Below are 17,076 nucleotides of genomic sequence, written 5' to 3'. Positions count from 1 at the left end.
AGTGGTTGTTTTGCATATTTTAAAAGCACCTGTTTACTGTGATTATATATATATATATATATATATATATATATATATATATATATATATATATATATATATATATATATATATATATATATATATATATACTATATATATATATATATATATATATATATATATATATATATATATATATATATATATATATATATATATATATATATATATATATATAAGTTGTTTGTAGTTCTACTGGGTCTTGAGTTTTTAGTTAGAAACAGGAATTCAGTGGTTTATGGATGGGTCGTACAGCCCATTACTCATAAACATTCTTCCTTCCTTCGCATCTTCCGCTCAAGTGAGTATTAATGTCATGTACTTCTATGAGACGCAGTGACGCAAGGGAAGTCCAGGAATGATGTAATTCTCAGGATTCTTCCTTCTGATACTTCTTACACGGAACAGCAAACTTTATTACATACAATAAATATTTTTTTTTGCTCTACTGTAACATATCCTCTCAAGCAAGCAGAAGTTAAATATATATGTATATATTATATAAACGTTTATAGTGAGAATTCGACGTTGAAGGATGAGTCAAGAAAAATCCCTGGGTTCAACACTGTATTACTATGGCAACATGCATGATTACGTCAAAATGACGTCATGAGGTATTTCCCAGAGGACCAGACAAATATCTGCCCAAAAACCATGTTATCTGGCATGCTGGTGGTTTATACGAATCAAAAACATCCATGAGCGTGCTCAGAGTACCCAGGAACGTATAAAAGGATTACAAATATGTAGATATTAAGGTGTAATAGGAATACTGTTAGGCTGGAGGCTGGGTGAGAGAGTAGCACCGTGCCAGCGTGGAGCTACACTATTGGTGTGGTACAAGGCCGGCTCCTCCCCAGAGTTACTCACCTCTACACACGCCCTCCCACCACGGCTAGTGTTGTTGTTGCGTAGCTTAGGATACCAGCTTGGAAATGTTTCACGTTGGCGTGGAATATATACACAGAGATGTATTTGTGTATATACACAGAGAGGTTTGTTTCTCTCGTTATATGTACACGGGGAAGTTTGTATCTCTCAGTGTAAGCTGTCACTTAGGTTTGTGTACATAACGTACAAATATTTTTTACATTGGTCTTCAGGGCACACATGGTCATAAAAAGTACATTAAGTAGATTTACCCTAAGATGACCTCTTATAATCAAACAATGTATTTTTGTATACGTACCGAGAGGTGTGTATCTCTCGGTGTACACACTGAGAGATGCTGATCTCTCGGTGTACACACACTGAGAGATGTTGATCTTTCGGTGTACACACACACACACACTGAGAGATGCTGATCTCTCGGTGTACACACACCGAGAGATGTTGATCTCTCAGTGTACACACTGAGAGATGTTGATCTCTCGGTGTACACACACCGAGAGATGTTGATCTCTCGGTGTACACACAATGAGAGATGTTAATCTCTCTGTGTACACACACTGAGAGATGTTGATCTCTCGGTGTACACACACTGAGAGATGCTGATCTCTCGGTGTACACACACTGAGAGATGCTGATCTCTCGGTATACACACACAGAGATGTTGATCTCGGTGTACACACGCTGAGAGATGTTGATCTCAGTGTACACACACTGAGAGGTGTGTGTCAGTGTACATACACTGAGAGTTTACTTTGATAACAATTTTGCAAGTTTAGGTATTCATGACTTGAGTGTCAAAATTAAATTCCTCTTGTAGTTACTCACGTCACTCTAGTGGCTCTACCCTCCCCTTCCTCGGATCGAATTTGACTGCCTCCCACTAACTCCAATAACCCTTTTGACCTTGATGAAGATTGAGACACGCAACATATGGGAATCTTTATTGAAGAAACGTTTCTTCAATAAAGATTCCCATATGTTGCATAAGTGTCTCAATCTTCAATTTGTCGGTTTTCAAACCCATTTATCACCTTCTGACCTTCAAGGAAGTTTCCTTGATGCTGGCCAGGGACTCGTTGATCCCAGGGCTCCTGGCCAGCGAACTTGACTGTCCCCCATTCTCCAAGCATTGTATGACCCCTACGAATTTAGCGCTTGTTAAATATAATAATAATAATTACACAACCGTTATGGGCTTAATTTCACATTGAGTTACTAATCGCTGTAGGCGATTAGTAACTCAATGGTAGTAGTGAGAGAAGATAACTCGAGAAAGCCACTTCAGTTTGGCTTATTTCCGTTGGGAGTCGTGTGGTTCTCTTCCCCCAGAATGCAACCCACAACAGCCGGCGAAAACCCAGGAACATACTGTAGCTAAGGGAATACGGACAGCAAGTGTAAACATGCCCAAAGTGTCTACTCGTCACAGGTTCGAGTTGTGATTCGACGGCGCTCACCGGGGGTTTTATCGAGAGAATGATAGAAACCATAGTGGGCGACACGTCTGTCAAATAAAGATACCCAGGTGTTGCACATCGTTGGGTGTTTCAATATATATTTATCATTAATTACTTTTAAAATTAGGCTTACGTATCAACAGATGAAAATTAATATCAACAAAATGTTTGTTCTAAATCTCATTACAATCACTAATAAAATATAATTTTTCCCAAGTAACCCATACTTAGGAGAGGAAAGTTACGACATTTCGGTCCGGTCACGTCAATGTGGCCCAGAACGAACCGAAACATCATCAGAGACACCATCTCCTAAGTGGGTTATTTGTGAATTGTTCCAATCACGGTATCGTGCCTTATCATTCCAAAAAAAAAAAACTATTGAAGAATTGGTGTATTCACACTGCTGCCACGTACACTAGGCTCCACTTGGTGGTGTAGCCTCGTGTAGACTCGAGTAGCTTAAAATAGCTATTCCTCGCCTCACTTTCCTTCTAGTCCGCTTATATCTCTTCCCACGTCTCAGTATATTCCCAGATATCGAGAGGAATGGGTATGTTATTCTAATAGTCGTTGTGTATACCGGCCCAGTAATGAGATGTGTTGGATAATTGGTCTACTGCTAGCTCTCGTTGTGTGCTTGATGCTGGTGAATGTGTCCTTGATGCTGTGTAAATGTGCCCTTTGATTCTGGATGAATGTGTCTTTGATGTTAGTGAATGTGTCCTTGATGCTAGTGAATGTGTCTTTGATGTTAGTGAAGGACTTGATTAGGGGATTGGAGTTATCCCCTTTTCCGGATCACACTTGATTGCTGCATGAATATACATTTTTTTTTTCAGTTGCTTAAATGTTTAGAATAAATACATATGTTCTCAGTCTCCAATACCTGAAACAAAGGAGGTTCACTTTTGTCAGCCTTCTTCTAGGCTTTTGTCTAAAAAATTGCACTAGTCTCATCATGCTGTGTGATTATAATTGTTAATGTTTTGTACGGTTTATAGAAGAGAAGAAGAGTATTTTCCAGCACAACTAAACCTTAGACAGAAACTAGTGATGTCAACGTTGTTGATTAAAATATTTATAGATGTTGACGTGAGAGAGTGAATGTTAAAATGCTGGGGAGAGGTGTGAAATTAAAAATGAAACTGATGTGAAGTGGGATTGTTACGGTTGTTCTTTGCTGATGACACAGTACTTTTGGAAGATATTGAAGAGGAGTTGAAGGCACTGTATGAACATGATGGGTTTAGAGCTTCCTTTATGAATATAATGATAACGAGAAGTTGCAGAGGCATGTGATGAAGTTTAAGAGGGTGTGTAAACGAAGGAAGTTGAAAGTGAAAGTAGAAAAAAGAGGAAGGTGATGAGAACAAGATTAAGCAGTGAAAGGGTGACTCGAGATTTGAAAGGAGTATGGAAAAATTGAATGTTTCTAGGCATTTGTGAGTGGATGTTGAGATGGTTTGGGTATCTGGAAAGTATGAAACGAGGTTAGTTGACCACTAGAATGTATAAATTTGCGATGGATGAATTAAATTCACAGAGAAGCGCTAAACCTGTAAGAGTTATACAGCACCTGGGGAAAGGTGGGCAATCAGGTGTGATTAAAAGTAGGGAATGATAGCTCTAATTCCTTAGATCAAGAGCACTTTACCAGCATCAGTGAAGAAGGTTTTGTTCGGAATATTAACCCGGAGGGTTAGTCACCCAGGATAACCAATAGATATATTATCAAACTGGCTTATTTCAGTTGGGGTCCTCTAATTCTCTTTCTCATGATGAAAGCCACACCAATCTGCTAACACCCAGATACCTGCTTAATTCTAGGTGAACAGGGACAGCAGATGTAAGGAAACATGCCCAACGTTTCCACTCGTTCGGTGATCGAACCCTGGTCCCTCAGTGTGTGTGAGCTGAAGCCGCTACCAATTAAGCCACGAGTACCCACTGAACTCCCTATGAAGGGTGGGATGGATCTGAACCTTTATGATCCACATGCAGACAAAAGGCTTTAAGCATAACGGGACAACATATTTTGATCGTCACTTGTGTGCTGACGTTCGTCATGACTGTCTTGAGCATTTGCAAGAACTGTAACGCCTTGATGAAGATCCTTATAAGAAAGTTTCATTGCGGTGTGTGCGTGACGGGGACTTGGAGTCTGTTGCTGGTGCTCGGCTACCTCCTCATGCAACATCCCACACCCCAGCCTCGTGAGGAGCACGAATCTCTTCACTTCCTGACTAGGCGGGCGTACCTGGTGCAGGGAAAGTACCTGAGTAAATACCTACCCTACGTGGTGGTGCCTGTGGTGGAAGAGACGTTGGTAATGGGAAATGTTCTTACTCAAACTTCAGAGAGAGTGATGCTACGACCAGTGACGCTCCGTCATTCAGAGCCTCCCCGTACGACAATCTCTTACCTCATCAGGTGAGTCCAACCTGTCTGCTCACTTGACATTCCTTTGTAAATCATCAGCGGTTTTCCTCTCTCCTTGTCCCTGCCTTGTCTTCCTAATTTGGCTTGTCAGCTGTCGCTAATGTTATTGCTGCCTCTATCGATCTTGCTTTTTTTTAACTTTTTACTGCCACTTTCTTCTATCATCTGCCCTTGCTACTCTTTCCCTCAGTTTATAATCAACAACCTATTTTCAAGCATATCACATTTAAACTTCTGGAGATACTCGCTCCATCACTGCGAGCTTAGGAAAACGGTACTCTCACCACTGCCTATGCAACACACACACATACATAGTCACTGTAAATTGTCAGGTTGTGCTGACAGTCCAAGAGAAAGCAAGTGATTAGTTGCAAAAAGAATAAAAAGGCACAATACCATGACTGGAACAATGCACAAATAACCCGCACATAGGAGAGAGGAGATTACGAAGTGACTTTGTAAATGGTTGAAGCCGGACCGAAACGTCGTCGTAAGCTCCTCTTTCCTATGTACGGGTTATTTGTGTATTAGTTACAAATTGTTCCAGCCACAGTAATGTGAGAGATTTTGGGAGATGTTAAGTGAATGTATAGGAGCCTTTGAACCAAGTGAGAGAGTAATTGTGGTAGGGGACTTGAATGCTAAAGTAGGAGAAACTTTTAGAGAGGGTGTGGTAGGTAAGTTTGGGGTGCCAGGTGTAAATGATAATGGGAGCCCTTTGATTGAACTTTGTATAGAAAGGGGTTTAGTTATAGGTAATACATATTTTAAGAAAAAGAGGATAAATAAGTATACACGATATGATGTAGGGCGAAATGACAGTAGTTTGCTGGATTATGTATTGGTAGATAAAAGACTGTTGAGTAGACTTCAGGATGTACATGTTTATAGAGGGGCCACAGATATATCAGATCACTTTCTAGTTGTAGCTACACTGAGAGTAAAAGGTAGATGGGATACAAGGAGAATAGAAGCATCAGGGAAGAGAGAGGTGAAGGTTTATAAACTAAAAGAGGAGGCAGTTAGGGTAAGATATAAACAGCTATTGGAGGATAGATGGGCTAATGAGAGCATAGGCAATGGGGTCGAAGAGGTATGGGGTAGGTTTAAAAATGTAGTGTTAGAGTGTTCAGCAGAAGTTTGTGGTTACAGGAAAGTGGGTGCAGGAGGGAAGAGGAGCGATTGGTGGAATGATGATGTAAAGAGAGTAGTAAGGGAGAAAAAGTTAGCATATGAGAAGTTTTTACAAAGTAGAAGTGATGCAAGGAGGGAAGAGTATATGGAGAAAAAGAGAGAAGTTAAGAGAGTGGTGAAGCAATGTAAAAAGAGAGCAAATGAGAGAGTGGGTGAGATGTTATCAACAAATTTTGTTGAAAATAAGAAAAAGTTTTGGAGTGAGATTAACAAGTTAAGAAAGCCTAGAGAACAAATGGATTTGTCAGTTAAAAATAGGAGAGGAGAGTTATTAAATGGAGAGTTAGAGGTATTGGGAAGATGGATGGAATATTTTGAGGAATTGTTAAATGTTGATGAAGATAGGGAAGCTGTGATTTCGTGTATAGGGCAAGGAGGAATAACATCTTGTAGGAGTGAGGAAGAGCCAGTTGTGAGTGTGGGGGAAGTTCGTGAGGCAGTAGGTAAAATGAAAGGGGGTAAGGCAGCCGGGATTGATGGGATAAAGATAGAAATGTTAAAAGCAGGTGGGGATATAGTTTTGGAGTGGTTGGTGCAATTATTTAATAAATGTATGGAAGAGGGTAAGGTACCTAGGGATTGGCAGAGAGCATGCATAGTTCCTTTGTATAAAGGCAAAGGGGATAAAAGAGAGTGCAAAAATTATAGGGGGATAAGTCTGTTGAGTGTACCTGGTAAAGTGTATGGTAGAGTTATAATTGAAAGAATTAAGAGTAAGACGGAGAATAGGATAGCAGATGAACAAGGAGGCTTTAGGAAAGGTAGGGGGTGTGTGGACCAGGTGTTTACAGTGAAACATATAAGTGAACAGTATTTAGATAAGGCTAAAGAGGTCTTTGTGGCATTTATGGATTTGGAAAAGGCGTATGACAGGGTGGATAGGGGGGCAATGTGGCAGATGTTGCAAGTGTATGGTGTAGGAGGTAGGTTACTGAAAGCAGTGAAGAGTTTTTACGAGGATAGTGAGGCTCAAGTTAGAGTATGTAGGAAAGAGGGAAATTTTTTCCCAGTAAAAGTAGGCCTTAGACAAGGATGTGTGATGTCACCGTGGTTGTTTAATATATTTATAGATGGGGTTGTAAGAGAAGTAAATGCGAGGGTCTTGGCAAGAGGCGTGGAGTTAAAAGATAAAGAATCACACACAAAGTGGGAGTTGTCACAGCTGCTCTTTGCTGATGACACTGTGCTCTTGGGAGATTCTGAAGAGAAGTTGCAGAGATTGGTGGATGAATTTGGTAGGGTGTGCAAAAGAAGAAAATTAAAGGTGAATACAGGAAAGAGTAAGGTTATGAGGATAACAAAAAGATTAGGTGATGAAAGATTGAATATCAGATTGGAGGGAGAGAGTATGGAGGAGGTGAACGTATTCAGATATTTGGGAGTGGACGTGTCAGCGGATGGGTCTATGAAAGATGAGGTGAATCATAGAATTGATGAGGGAAAAAGAGTGAGTGGTGCACTTAGGAGTCTGTGGAGACAAAGAACTTTGTCCTTGGAGGCAAAGAGGGGAATGTATGAGAGTATAGTTTTACCAACGCTCTTATATGGGTGTGAAGCGTGGGTGATGAATGTTGCAGCGAGGAGAAGGCTGGAGGCAGTGGAGATGTCATGTCTGAGGGCAATGTGTGGTGTGAATATAATGCAGAGAATTCGTAGTTTGGAAGTTAGGAGGAGGTGCGGGATTACCAAAACTGTTGTCCAGAGGGCTGAGGAAGGGTTGTTGAGGTGGTTCGGACATGTAGAGAGAATGGAGCGAAACAGAATGACTTCAAGAGTGTATCAGTCTGTAGTGGAAGGAAGGCGGGGTAGGGGTCGGCCTTGGAAGGGTTGGAGGGAGGGGGTAAAGGAGGTTTTGTGTGCGAGGGGCTTGGACTTCCAGCAGGCATGCGTGAGCGTGTTTGATAGGAGTGAATGGAGACAAATGGTTTTTAATATTTGACGTGCTGTTGGAGTGTGAGCAAAGTAACATTTATGAAGGGATTCAGGGAAACCGGCAGGCCGGACTTGAGTCCTGGAGATGGGAAGTACAGTGCCTGCACTCTGAAGGACGGGTGTTAATGTTGCAGTTTAAAAACTGTAGTGTAAAGCACCCTTCTGGCAAGACAGTGATGGAGTGAATGATGGTGAAAGTTTTTCTTTTTCGGGCCACCCTGCCTTGGTGGGAATCGGCCGGTGTGATAATAATAATAATAAAAAAAAAATATATATATATGTGTGTGTGTGTGTGTGTGTGTGTGTGTGTGTGTGTGTGTGTCGTGCCGAATATGTAAAACTGGTCAATTAGCAAGAACTCATTTAAAATTAAGTCCTTTCTAAATTTTTCTCTTATATATTTAAAAATATATTTTTTTCATTAATGATAATGTAAAAATTTATAATTTTGCACCAAAAGAATCTTAGAAAACTTACCTGACCTTATTATAACAAGAACAATTTATTTTAGCCTTACCCAACTAAATATATTTTAGATACATTTGCAATAATTTAATACTAAACAAACACAGTGAAATATATTTTTTTCGTTAGGTTCAGAATGATTTTGGCGAAATTATTGCATACACAAATTTTCACTTGTCCTATATGGCAAGATGAACGTTGCTATTTAAGCCAAGATCGCAAGTTCTGCCTATTCGGCACGACATATATATATACATACATTTATTCTTTCCTGTTGGAACGAACGTTGCTGGCCGGCGGTGATGTCATGTCGACAGGGTTATGCCTCCAATGTTCGCAAACATGCCGAAAGACGGTGCTGAATGGAAGCCTTGGGGACCTAAACTGAAGACGATTAGTGACTACTTCAGGTACCTGCAGACACCTCAGACCTCCTGTCATAAGCTAATAAGGCTTGGCGGTTCATACTGCATAGCCAAAAAGGACCATCAATATCACTTTGACGGCCACAAGGTGAGCTACCTCCCTCTAGTGACTTGTGTAATTAGACAGCTGGTGAAAAAAACGCACAAACTTTATTGTAATTGCATTTTACGCTGTGTAGTCCCCTCAAGGAAGGTTCCTTGATGTTGGTGAGGGGCTCTTGATTTAGGGAATTGGATCTGTGCTCCAGTTCTCCGAACTAAGCCTGAATGCCTTCCACATCCCCCCCCCCCCAGGCGCTGTATAATCCTCCGGGTTTAGCGCGTCCCCCATTTTACGCTGTGTAGTACTTTATCAAATTATGAACCATATTTACCTATACACAGTGAAATGTTCGATTAAAAGCTTGTTCTGCATCCTGTATCTTTTTTTTTTTTCACTATTGTCGGCAGCACGCCATTTGGATCCTGGAAATGGTTACTTATATGGTCAAATAACGTACATATGTATGTGACAGCTGATGTTACCTTGGCCTGTTTTACTAGTACGTGTGTGTGGACTCGGCTATGGAGCTCCTAGGAAACAGGGACCCCCAGGCATGCCTCGTTCTCTCCTTCGGCACAGAGAGGGACACCAGCTTCGACGAGAGCGCATCGGTTATCCCCTGCGAAATACATATGTTCGACGTGTTAAACTACAACCCGGAACTGGCCAAGTTTAACGACAGTGTCTACTTTCATGTGGTGGGTTACTCTTTTTGTCTGTTTATGGGGTCCCAGCACGTGTGGGTTACTCTATCCCTCGTTGAATATATACTCAGGACCCACAGTGTAATGGGTCACTGTTAGATAATATATACCCTGGCCAAACCTTGTAATACTTCAGATTTCAAAGCACAGCCATACTACCCCCCCCATCCGAGGATACTGCCAACAACAGACGACCAAAAAAAAAAAAGGTGAACAGGGACAACAGGTGTAAGGAAACCTGCTCATATGTCTTGCCCACTCTAGAAATCGAACCCGGATATCTCTTGTTGTAAGACGAATGCTATAACATTGAACAACGGGCACTCTATACCCTGGGCACGGCAGCATTAACCACGTTAGCGGGCATTTAGTAACGGGAATTTTAAGGTAATTTGTCCCTTCGAAAGAGTAGGGTAGAGGGGATGGGGGTGTGATGTCTTCTTAATTAATACTGGTGAAGGACTATTGACCCAGGGAATTGTTACTATCCTACCTCTCCTTTCATCACCACCCAATTACCTCCATTTCACCTGGAGCTGTATGACCCCTTACGGGTTCAGTCACCTGCGTTCGAACCCGAACGCAGGTGAATAGCTGAATCCTGTTTAATGCTCGAACCCTATTTATGTTTCCTTGCGCCTGCTACGCCTGTTTACTTAACCGTAAACAGGTATCTGGGTATTAGTTCAGTGATACGGATGGAATACCAGGGGTGGTACTGTATGTCTTCGATAGGTATGGGCTGTAAAATGATCTGAAGTAAATAAGTCAGTATTTTTTATTGGAAGAAGATATCAATATTGAAATGAATGATGACTTGAATAAAGACTGCGTGCGTGCGTGCGTGCGTGCGTGCGTGCGTGCGTGCGTGCGCTCAAGTATGTATATGCTGAGATTGTTAATTTGGTTCGGCATTTTTGCTGCCCATCATATCCAGATTTGACTATGATGCCTTACCCTAGTGCTTACCTATAGTAACGTACGTATTAATAACTTACTCGCATAAAATCTGATGTACAGTTACTTGAGAATAATGTATACCGGCACCAGAGTATCGCTAGCTGTTGATCTAAGTTATATCTCACCCACAGGAAGGGCTCTCCGACAAGAACATTGTTAAGTTTTACTCCAACCTTAACATAACCAACAGGCTGGACACGCTGAGGGGCCACATATTTAAACATAAACTATTCCCACGGCCCATTAACATTCTGAAGGTAAGAACTCTGTGGAGAAGTTAGTCTCGTTTGAGAGGCGAGACTTGTCCTCTTCTATAGTAAAAGGATGCTCAGCTAGAAGCAAACCTTTATTTATAGACTATATTCCTCTCTAAACAGAGTTTTAAAACGTCAAGACTGACTTGAACAGAACTGGATCATGTCAAGACTGACTTGAACAAAGCTCAATCATTTCAAGATTGACTTTATAACGTCTCTTGTGTACACCATGTATGCGAGAGAATTGTTATGGAAAAGAGTTGTGGGAAAGATAGAAAGTAAGATTATAAATCAACAAATTAGACACATGAAGTAACGTCGATGTGTGGCTCAGGTGTTTGCAGTTTAGAATATAGGTGATCAGAACTTACAAATGTAACAAGAGCTGGATTTCTTGCACTTGTGGAATCGTAAAAGGCTAAAGACGGTGGAGAGGACTCCAGTGCGACAAGTGTTGCAAAACTGTGGAATTGGAAACGCTATGCTAACAACTGTAAATATTATGGAGTTTTCATTTTGTGAATGATACTCAGATTGTGTAGGAGGGGGGGATGCCAGGCGAGTGAAAGCCTGGTATTATTGCATGGGAGAGTGGCAGCCTGGTATTATTGCATAGGAAGGTAGCAGGCTGGCGCTAATGTATGTCAGGGTGTCAGCCTGGTATTATTGCATGGGAGGGTGGCAACCTGAAATTATGATTATATAGAAGGGTGGCAGCCTGGACAAGAATAAAGAACCATATTCCGCAGGTGGACATCGAGGACAGCGAGTGGGAAGCCTTCAGAGACATTGCCCAGGACCCACTCTTTGATATTGTTGGTCAGGTGGGTCAGCTTGTATTGTCTCTTCCTGGAACTGCTGCATCTATTGCCTCTCTTCCTGGCACTGCTGTATCCAGTGTCTCTTCCTGGCACTGATGCATCCAGTGTCTCTCTTCCTGGCACTGCTGCATTCATTGTCTCTCTTCCCGGCACTGCTGCATCCATCCTCTCTCTTCCTGGCACTGCTACCTCCATTGTCTCTCTTCTCGGCACTCCTGCATCCAGTGTCTCTCTCTTCCCGACACTTTAAACAGTATTTCCAAATCATTAACACACACCACAAACTACAAACAACAGGCCAAGTGTCTATCAACCACTAACATACCGCTGTCCCCTCTAGGGAGGTTCCTTGGCCCTGGTGAGGGGGCTCTTGATCTAGGGAATTGGATCTGTGCTCCAGTTCCCTGAAATAAGCCTGAATACCTTCCATGCTTTCCCCTCCCTACAGGCGCCGTATAATCCCTACGGGTTTAAGCGCTCCCCCATGATTATACTACTAATAACAAATACCTTTGTTCTTGTAGCTGCAAATAGGTAGTTATATCTAAATTCTTACACGCATAAAGTTCACAACATCTGAAGCTGTGGTTGCGCAGGTGGCGATAGAGGTTCACGCACTTCAGGTGGCCTACCTGTACAAGACACCCGAGGAGAAGCTGCGGGCGCTGCAGGATCGATACGACGTTCTCAGGATGATAGAGGTCAGTGCTTAATTATCTTGAGAATCACTAAAGAACGTGACGCTAAATTTGCTCATCTTTACATGTGCTGTGATACCGTGAACGTAAATTATTATTATTACTGTTAAACTCGCGGGGAAGCGATAAATCCTGCCTGAGGAATGAGATGTACTGGGAAGTGTTCATGTTTCACTGGAGAAAGTGAGGGTTTCACTGGAGAAAGGGAGGGTTTCACTGGAGAAAGGGAGGGTTTCACTGGAGAAAGGGAGGGTTTCACTGGAGAAAGGGAAGGTTTCACTGGAGAAAGGGAGGGTTTCACTGGAGAAAGGGAGGGTTTCACTGGAGAAAGGGAGGGTTTCACTGGAGAAAGGGAAGGTTTCACTGGAGAAAGGGAGGGTTTCACTGGAGAAAGGGAGGGTTTCACTGGAGAAAGGGAGGGTTTCACTGGAGAAAGGGAAGGTTTCACTGGAGAAAGGGAGGGTTTCACTGGAGAAAGGGAGGGTTTCACTGGAGAAAGGGAGGGTTTCACTGGAGAAAGGGAAGGTTTCACTGGAGAAAGGGAGGGTTTCACTGGAGAAAGGGAGGGTTTCACTGGAGAAAGGGAAGGTTTCACTGGAGAAAGGGAGGGTTTCACTGGAGAAAGGGAGGGTTTCACTGGAGAAAGGGAAGGTTTCACTGGACAAAGGGAGGGTTTCACTGGAGAAAGAGAGGGTATCACTGGAGAAAGGGAGGGCGTCACTGGAGAAAGGGAGGGCTTCACTGGAGAAAGAGAGGGTTTCACTGGAGAAAGAAAGGGTTTCACTGGAGAAAGGGAGGGCTTCACTGGAGAAAGGGAGGGTTTCACTGGAGAAAGGGAGGGTTTCACTGGAGAAAGAGGGTTTCACTGGAGAAAGGGAGGGTTTCACTGGAAAAAGGGAGGGTTTCACTGGAGAAAGGAAAGGTTTCATTGGAGGAAAGTGAGGGTAGCTCCAGTTCATTTCATCAGGAACTCATCAGTAGCATCAATTTAGCCTACGATCCTTGACAAGTATCGTCCGCTGTGTTGCAGGCTCGTGGCTTCCGTCGAGTCTTGTACTGGGACAACGACCAATCTACATTCTTGTACGACGACGATGGCACCAAGCTGCAGACGGTGGGCGAGCTCCTCTACGTGAACACAAACTGGTACAACATGACCTTTAAGAAGGAACTAGCAGCAGCTGGGATCACCTACCGCCGGGCCAAGTGACGGCATATGTATATATATATATATATATATATATATATATATATATATATATATATATATGAAAGAGATGAGGTTATAACTGAGAGTTTCGTAACATGTCGCTTCTGTGAAGAAATATTCATGTCTTTGATATATCCTCAGTATTTCCTATGTGATTTTTCTCTGCAGTCTTGATCCATCAGTCTGATTTTATTGCAAACTTTTGTGACGACAATTTTAAAATCTGCAATTTTAGTCATTTTCACAAAAGTTGTGAATGATCTCTTTGTTATTTGACGCTGTACATGGTCTAAGCTGCACATGTTCAAGCCAGTCACAGCATGAACCAGTTCAAGAAGACAGCCAAATGGTACCTAATTAATGTAGTGACAGAAAGGGAGGAGAATGATTATTTTTTTTTTAGCTAACACACATGTAAATATAAATAACTCAATTTACGTTATTCCTAGTACATCTCCTTTATAGTATAATAAGGTATTAAAAGGACTCCAGTGTAAATAAGTCACTGACTTTTGTGGGATATCCCAGGATGTCTACACATATGCTGCTATGTATGATAATCTGTGTACCTATTTGTGTATACCTGAATAATCTTACTTATTAAGCGTCCAGTTACCTGTCTACTTGAAAGGACTGATACGAGTGTGTAGTTATTCTCTGACTAAATTTTAATACAGTGCTACTCTCAGAAGAGTACAATTAGTAATGCCGTAACTATAACAAATCACAATTAACCCACAATTCGGAGAGGAAGTTACCAGTGACGTTACGGTCTTAAATGGACATCATGATGGCTCGACACTCCTTTAAAAAAAAAATCCGAATACTACTTCCTTAGGTTGAGAATGGCAATGGATCTCGACTCTCTCGTCTACTTACCAAACTTATGCATTATAAAACAAAGGCTAAACCCGTACGAGTTACTGCTTTTGTCATATACAAAAGTAGTTTAAATGATAAATGTGGAAAGTGTTAAATTAGGCAAGTTGGTAATATTTTTACCTTTCTTATTAAGCAACATATATATAACACCTGGACATGTCTACTATCAAATATTTTGGATAGTTGACATGTCCACTTGAGAGATGAAAGATTATTTCCATTGTAATGATTTTGATAATTTTGGTCACAAAGTCTTGTAATTTTTCCAATACATAAAATTAAGAGGAAGATTGATTAAATACATCGTAAATTATTCTTATATTCATGGTTTGCATACCTCTAGACTTCTTAATTATAATATTAGTGTCATAAATTAAAAAAAAGTAACATGCCAAACAGTACTTAAAACACCTTTAAGGTGACTATGTTTTATTCAAGTGGGAAAATCTACATTTTACTCCATTAAAAAAAAAAAACACAGAAGAACAAGACGTGCCCAGCATGGGTCACTCAACCTACTGCGGTCAACCATTGTTCTTATTTTCACTTTCATTCTTAAAATTTGTCGCAAATAAATGATAATGTGACAATATACGACTTTTTTCAGGGATCATAACATCATATTTATTGTTGTGAGCCATGAGGAGTGTGTGTATACCTGGAGTTTACCTGGAGAGAGTTTCGGGGGTCAACGCCCCCGCGGCCCGGTCTGTGACCAGGCCTCCTGGTGGATCAGCGCCTGATCAACCAGGCTGTTGCTGCTGGCTGCACGCAAACCAACGTACGAGCCACAGCCCGGCTGATCAGGAACTGACTTTAGGTGCTTGTCCAGTGCCAGCTTGAAGACTGCCAGGGGTCTGTTGGTAATCCCCCTTATGTGTGCTGGGAGGCAGTTGAACAGTCTCGGGCCCCTGACACTTATTGTATGGTCTCTTAACGTGCTAGTGACACCCCTGCTTTTCATTGGGGGGATGGTGCATCGTCTGCCAAGTCTTTTGCTTTCGTAGTGAGTGATTTTCGTGTGCAAGTTCGGTACTAGTCCCTCTAGGATTTTCCAGGTGTATATAATCATGTATCTCTCCCTCCTGCGTTCCAGGGAATACAGGTTTAGAAACCTCAAGCGCTCCCAGTAATTGAGGTGTTTTATCTCCGTTATGCGCGCCGTGAAAGTTCTCTGTACATTTTCTAGGTCGGCAATTTCACCTGCCTTGAAAGGTGCTGTTAGTGTGCAGCAATATTCCAGCCTAGATAGAACAAGTGACCTGAAGAGTGTCATCATGGGCTTGGCCTCCCTAGTTTTGAAAGTTCTCATTATCCATCCTGTCATTTTTCTAGCAGATGCGATTGATACAATGTTATGGTCCTTGAAGGTGAGATCCTCCGACATAATCACTCCCAGGTCTTTGACGTTGGTGTTTCGCTCTATTTTGTGACCAGAATTTGCTTTGTACTCTGATGAAGATTTAATTTCCTCATGTTTACCATATCTGAGTAATTGAAATTTCTCATCGTTGAACTTCATATTGTTTTCTGCAGCCCACTGAAAGATTTGGTTGATGTCCGCCTGGAGCCTTGCAGTGTCTGCAATGGAAGACACTGTCATGCAGATTCGGGTGTCATCTGCAAAGGAAGACACGGTGCTGTGGCTGACATCCTTGTCTATGTCGGATATGAGGATGAGGAACAAGATGGGAGCTAGTACTGTGCCTTGTGGAACAGAGCTTTTCACCGTAGCTGCCTCGGACTTTACTCTGTTGACGACTACTCTCTGTGTTCTGTTAGTGAGGAAATTATAGATCCATCGACCGACTTTTCCTGTTATTCCTTTAGCGCGCATTTTGTGCGCTATTACGCCATGGTCACACTTGTCGAAGGCTTTTGCAAAGTCTGTATATATTACATCTGCATTCTTTTTGTCTTCTAGTGCATTTAGGACCTTGTCGTAGTGATCCAGTAGTTGAGACAGACAGGAGCGACCTGTTCTAAACCCATGTTGCCCTGGGTTGTGTAACTGATGGGTTTCTAGATGGGTGGTGATCTTGCTTCTTAGGACCCTTTCAAAGATTTTTATGATATGGGATGTTAGTGCTATTGGTCTGTAGTTCTTTGCTGTTGCTTTACTGCCCCCTTTGTGGAGTGGGGCTATGTCTGTTGTTTTTAGTAACTGAGGGACGACCCCTGTGTCCATGCTCCCTCTCCATAGGATGGAAAAGGCTCGTGATAGGGGCTTCTTGCAGTTCTTGATGAACACAGAGTTCCATGAGTCTGGCCCTGGGGCAGAGTGCATGGGCATGTCATTTATCGCCTGTTCGAAGTCATTTGGCGTCAGGATAACATCGGATAGGCTTGTGTTAATCAAATTTTGTGGCTCTCTCATAAAAAATTCATTTTGATCTTCGACTCTCAATCTGGTTAGCGGCTTGCTAAAAACTGAGTCATATTGGGACTTGAGTAGCTCACTCATTTCCTTGCTGTCATCTGTGTAGGACCCATCTTGTTTAAGTAGGGGCCCAATACTGGGCGTTGTTCTCGATTTTGATTTGGCATAGGAGAAGAAATACTTTGGGTTTCTTTCGATTTCATTTATAGCTTTTAGTTCTTCCCGCGATTCCTGACTCCTAAAGGATTCTTTTAGCTTAAGTTCGATGCTTGC

The 17,076-nt window shown here is 41.9% G+C and overlaps 1 protein-coding gene across 2 annotated transcripts; it reads left to right on the top strand.

The window, feature by feature from the left end:
• Window positions 1-938: 938 nt before the first annotated feature.
• LOC128695869 (probable methyltransferase-like protein 24) lies at window positions 939-15,318 on the top strand. 2 transcript variants are annotated; one of them, XM_053786778.2, is made up of 8 exons: window positions 939-1,037; window positions 4,221-4,823; window positions 8,741-8,936; window positions 9,392-9,589; window positions 10,687-10,812; window positions 11,562-11,636; window positions 12,230-12,334; window positions 13,362-15,318. In XM_053786778.2, exons 2-8 carry the CDS (start codon window positions 4,459-4,461, stop codon window positions 13,539-13,541), a joined length of 1,245 nt encoding a protein of 414 aa, XP_053642753.1. In that variant the 5' UTR covers window positions 939-1,037; window positions 4,221-4,458; the 3' UTR covers window positions 13,542-15,318. The 2 variants fall into 2 exon arrangements, with proteins under 2 accessions (XP_053642753.1, XP_069949005.1); XM_070092904.1 differs by lacking the exon at window positions 939-1,037 and adding an exon at window positions 2,833-2,943.
• The last annotated feature ends 1,758 nt before the right edge of the window (window positions 15,319-17,076 follow it).

This window comes from Cherax quadricarinatus, chromosome 41 (genome assembly GCF_038502225.1).
Source record: "Cherax quadricarinatus isolate ZL_2023a chromosome 41, ASM3850222v1, whole genome shotgun sequence".
Taxonomy (NCBI): domain Eukaryota; kingdom Metazoa; phylum Arthropoda; class Malacostraca; order Decapoda; family Parastacidae; genus Cherax; species Cherax quadricarinatus.
This window is presented reverse-complemented; position numbering and strand designations above follow the sequence as displayed.

Bases quoted from the DNA above. Each gene is read 5' to 3' on its own strand.
- LOC128695869 (XM_053786778.2), top strand. From the start codon at position 4,459: ATGACTGTCTTGAGCATTTGCAAGAACTGTAACGCCTTGATGAAGATC. The intron at 11,637-12,229 runs GTGGGTCAGCTT...GTGGTTGCGCAG, and splicing joins TCTTTGATATTGTTGGTCAG to GTGGCGATAGAGGTTCACGC. The intron at 12,335-13,361 runs GTCAGTGCTTAA...GCTGTGTTGCAG, and splicing joins ACGTTCTCAGGATGATAGAG to GCTCGTGGCTTCCGTCGAGT.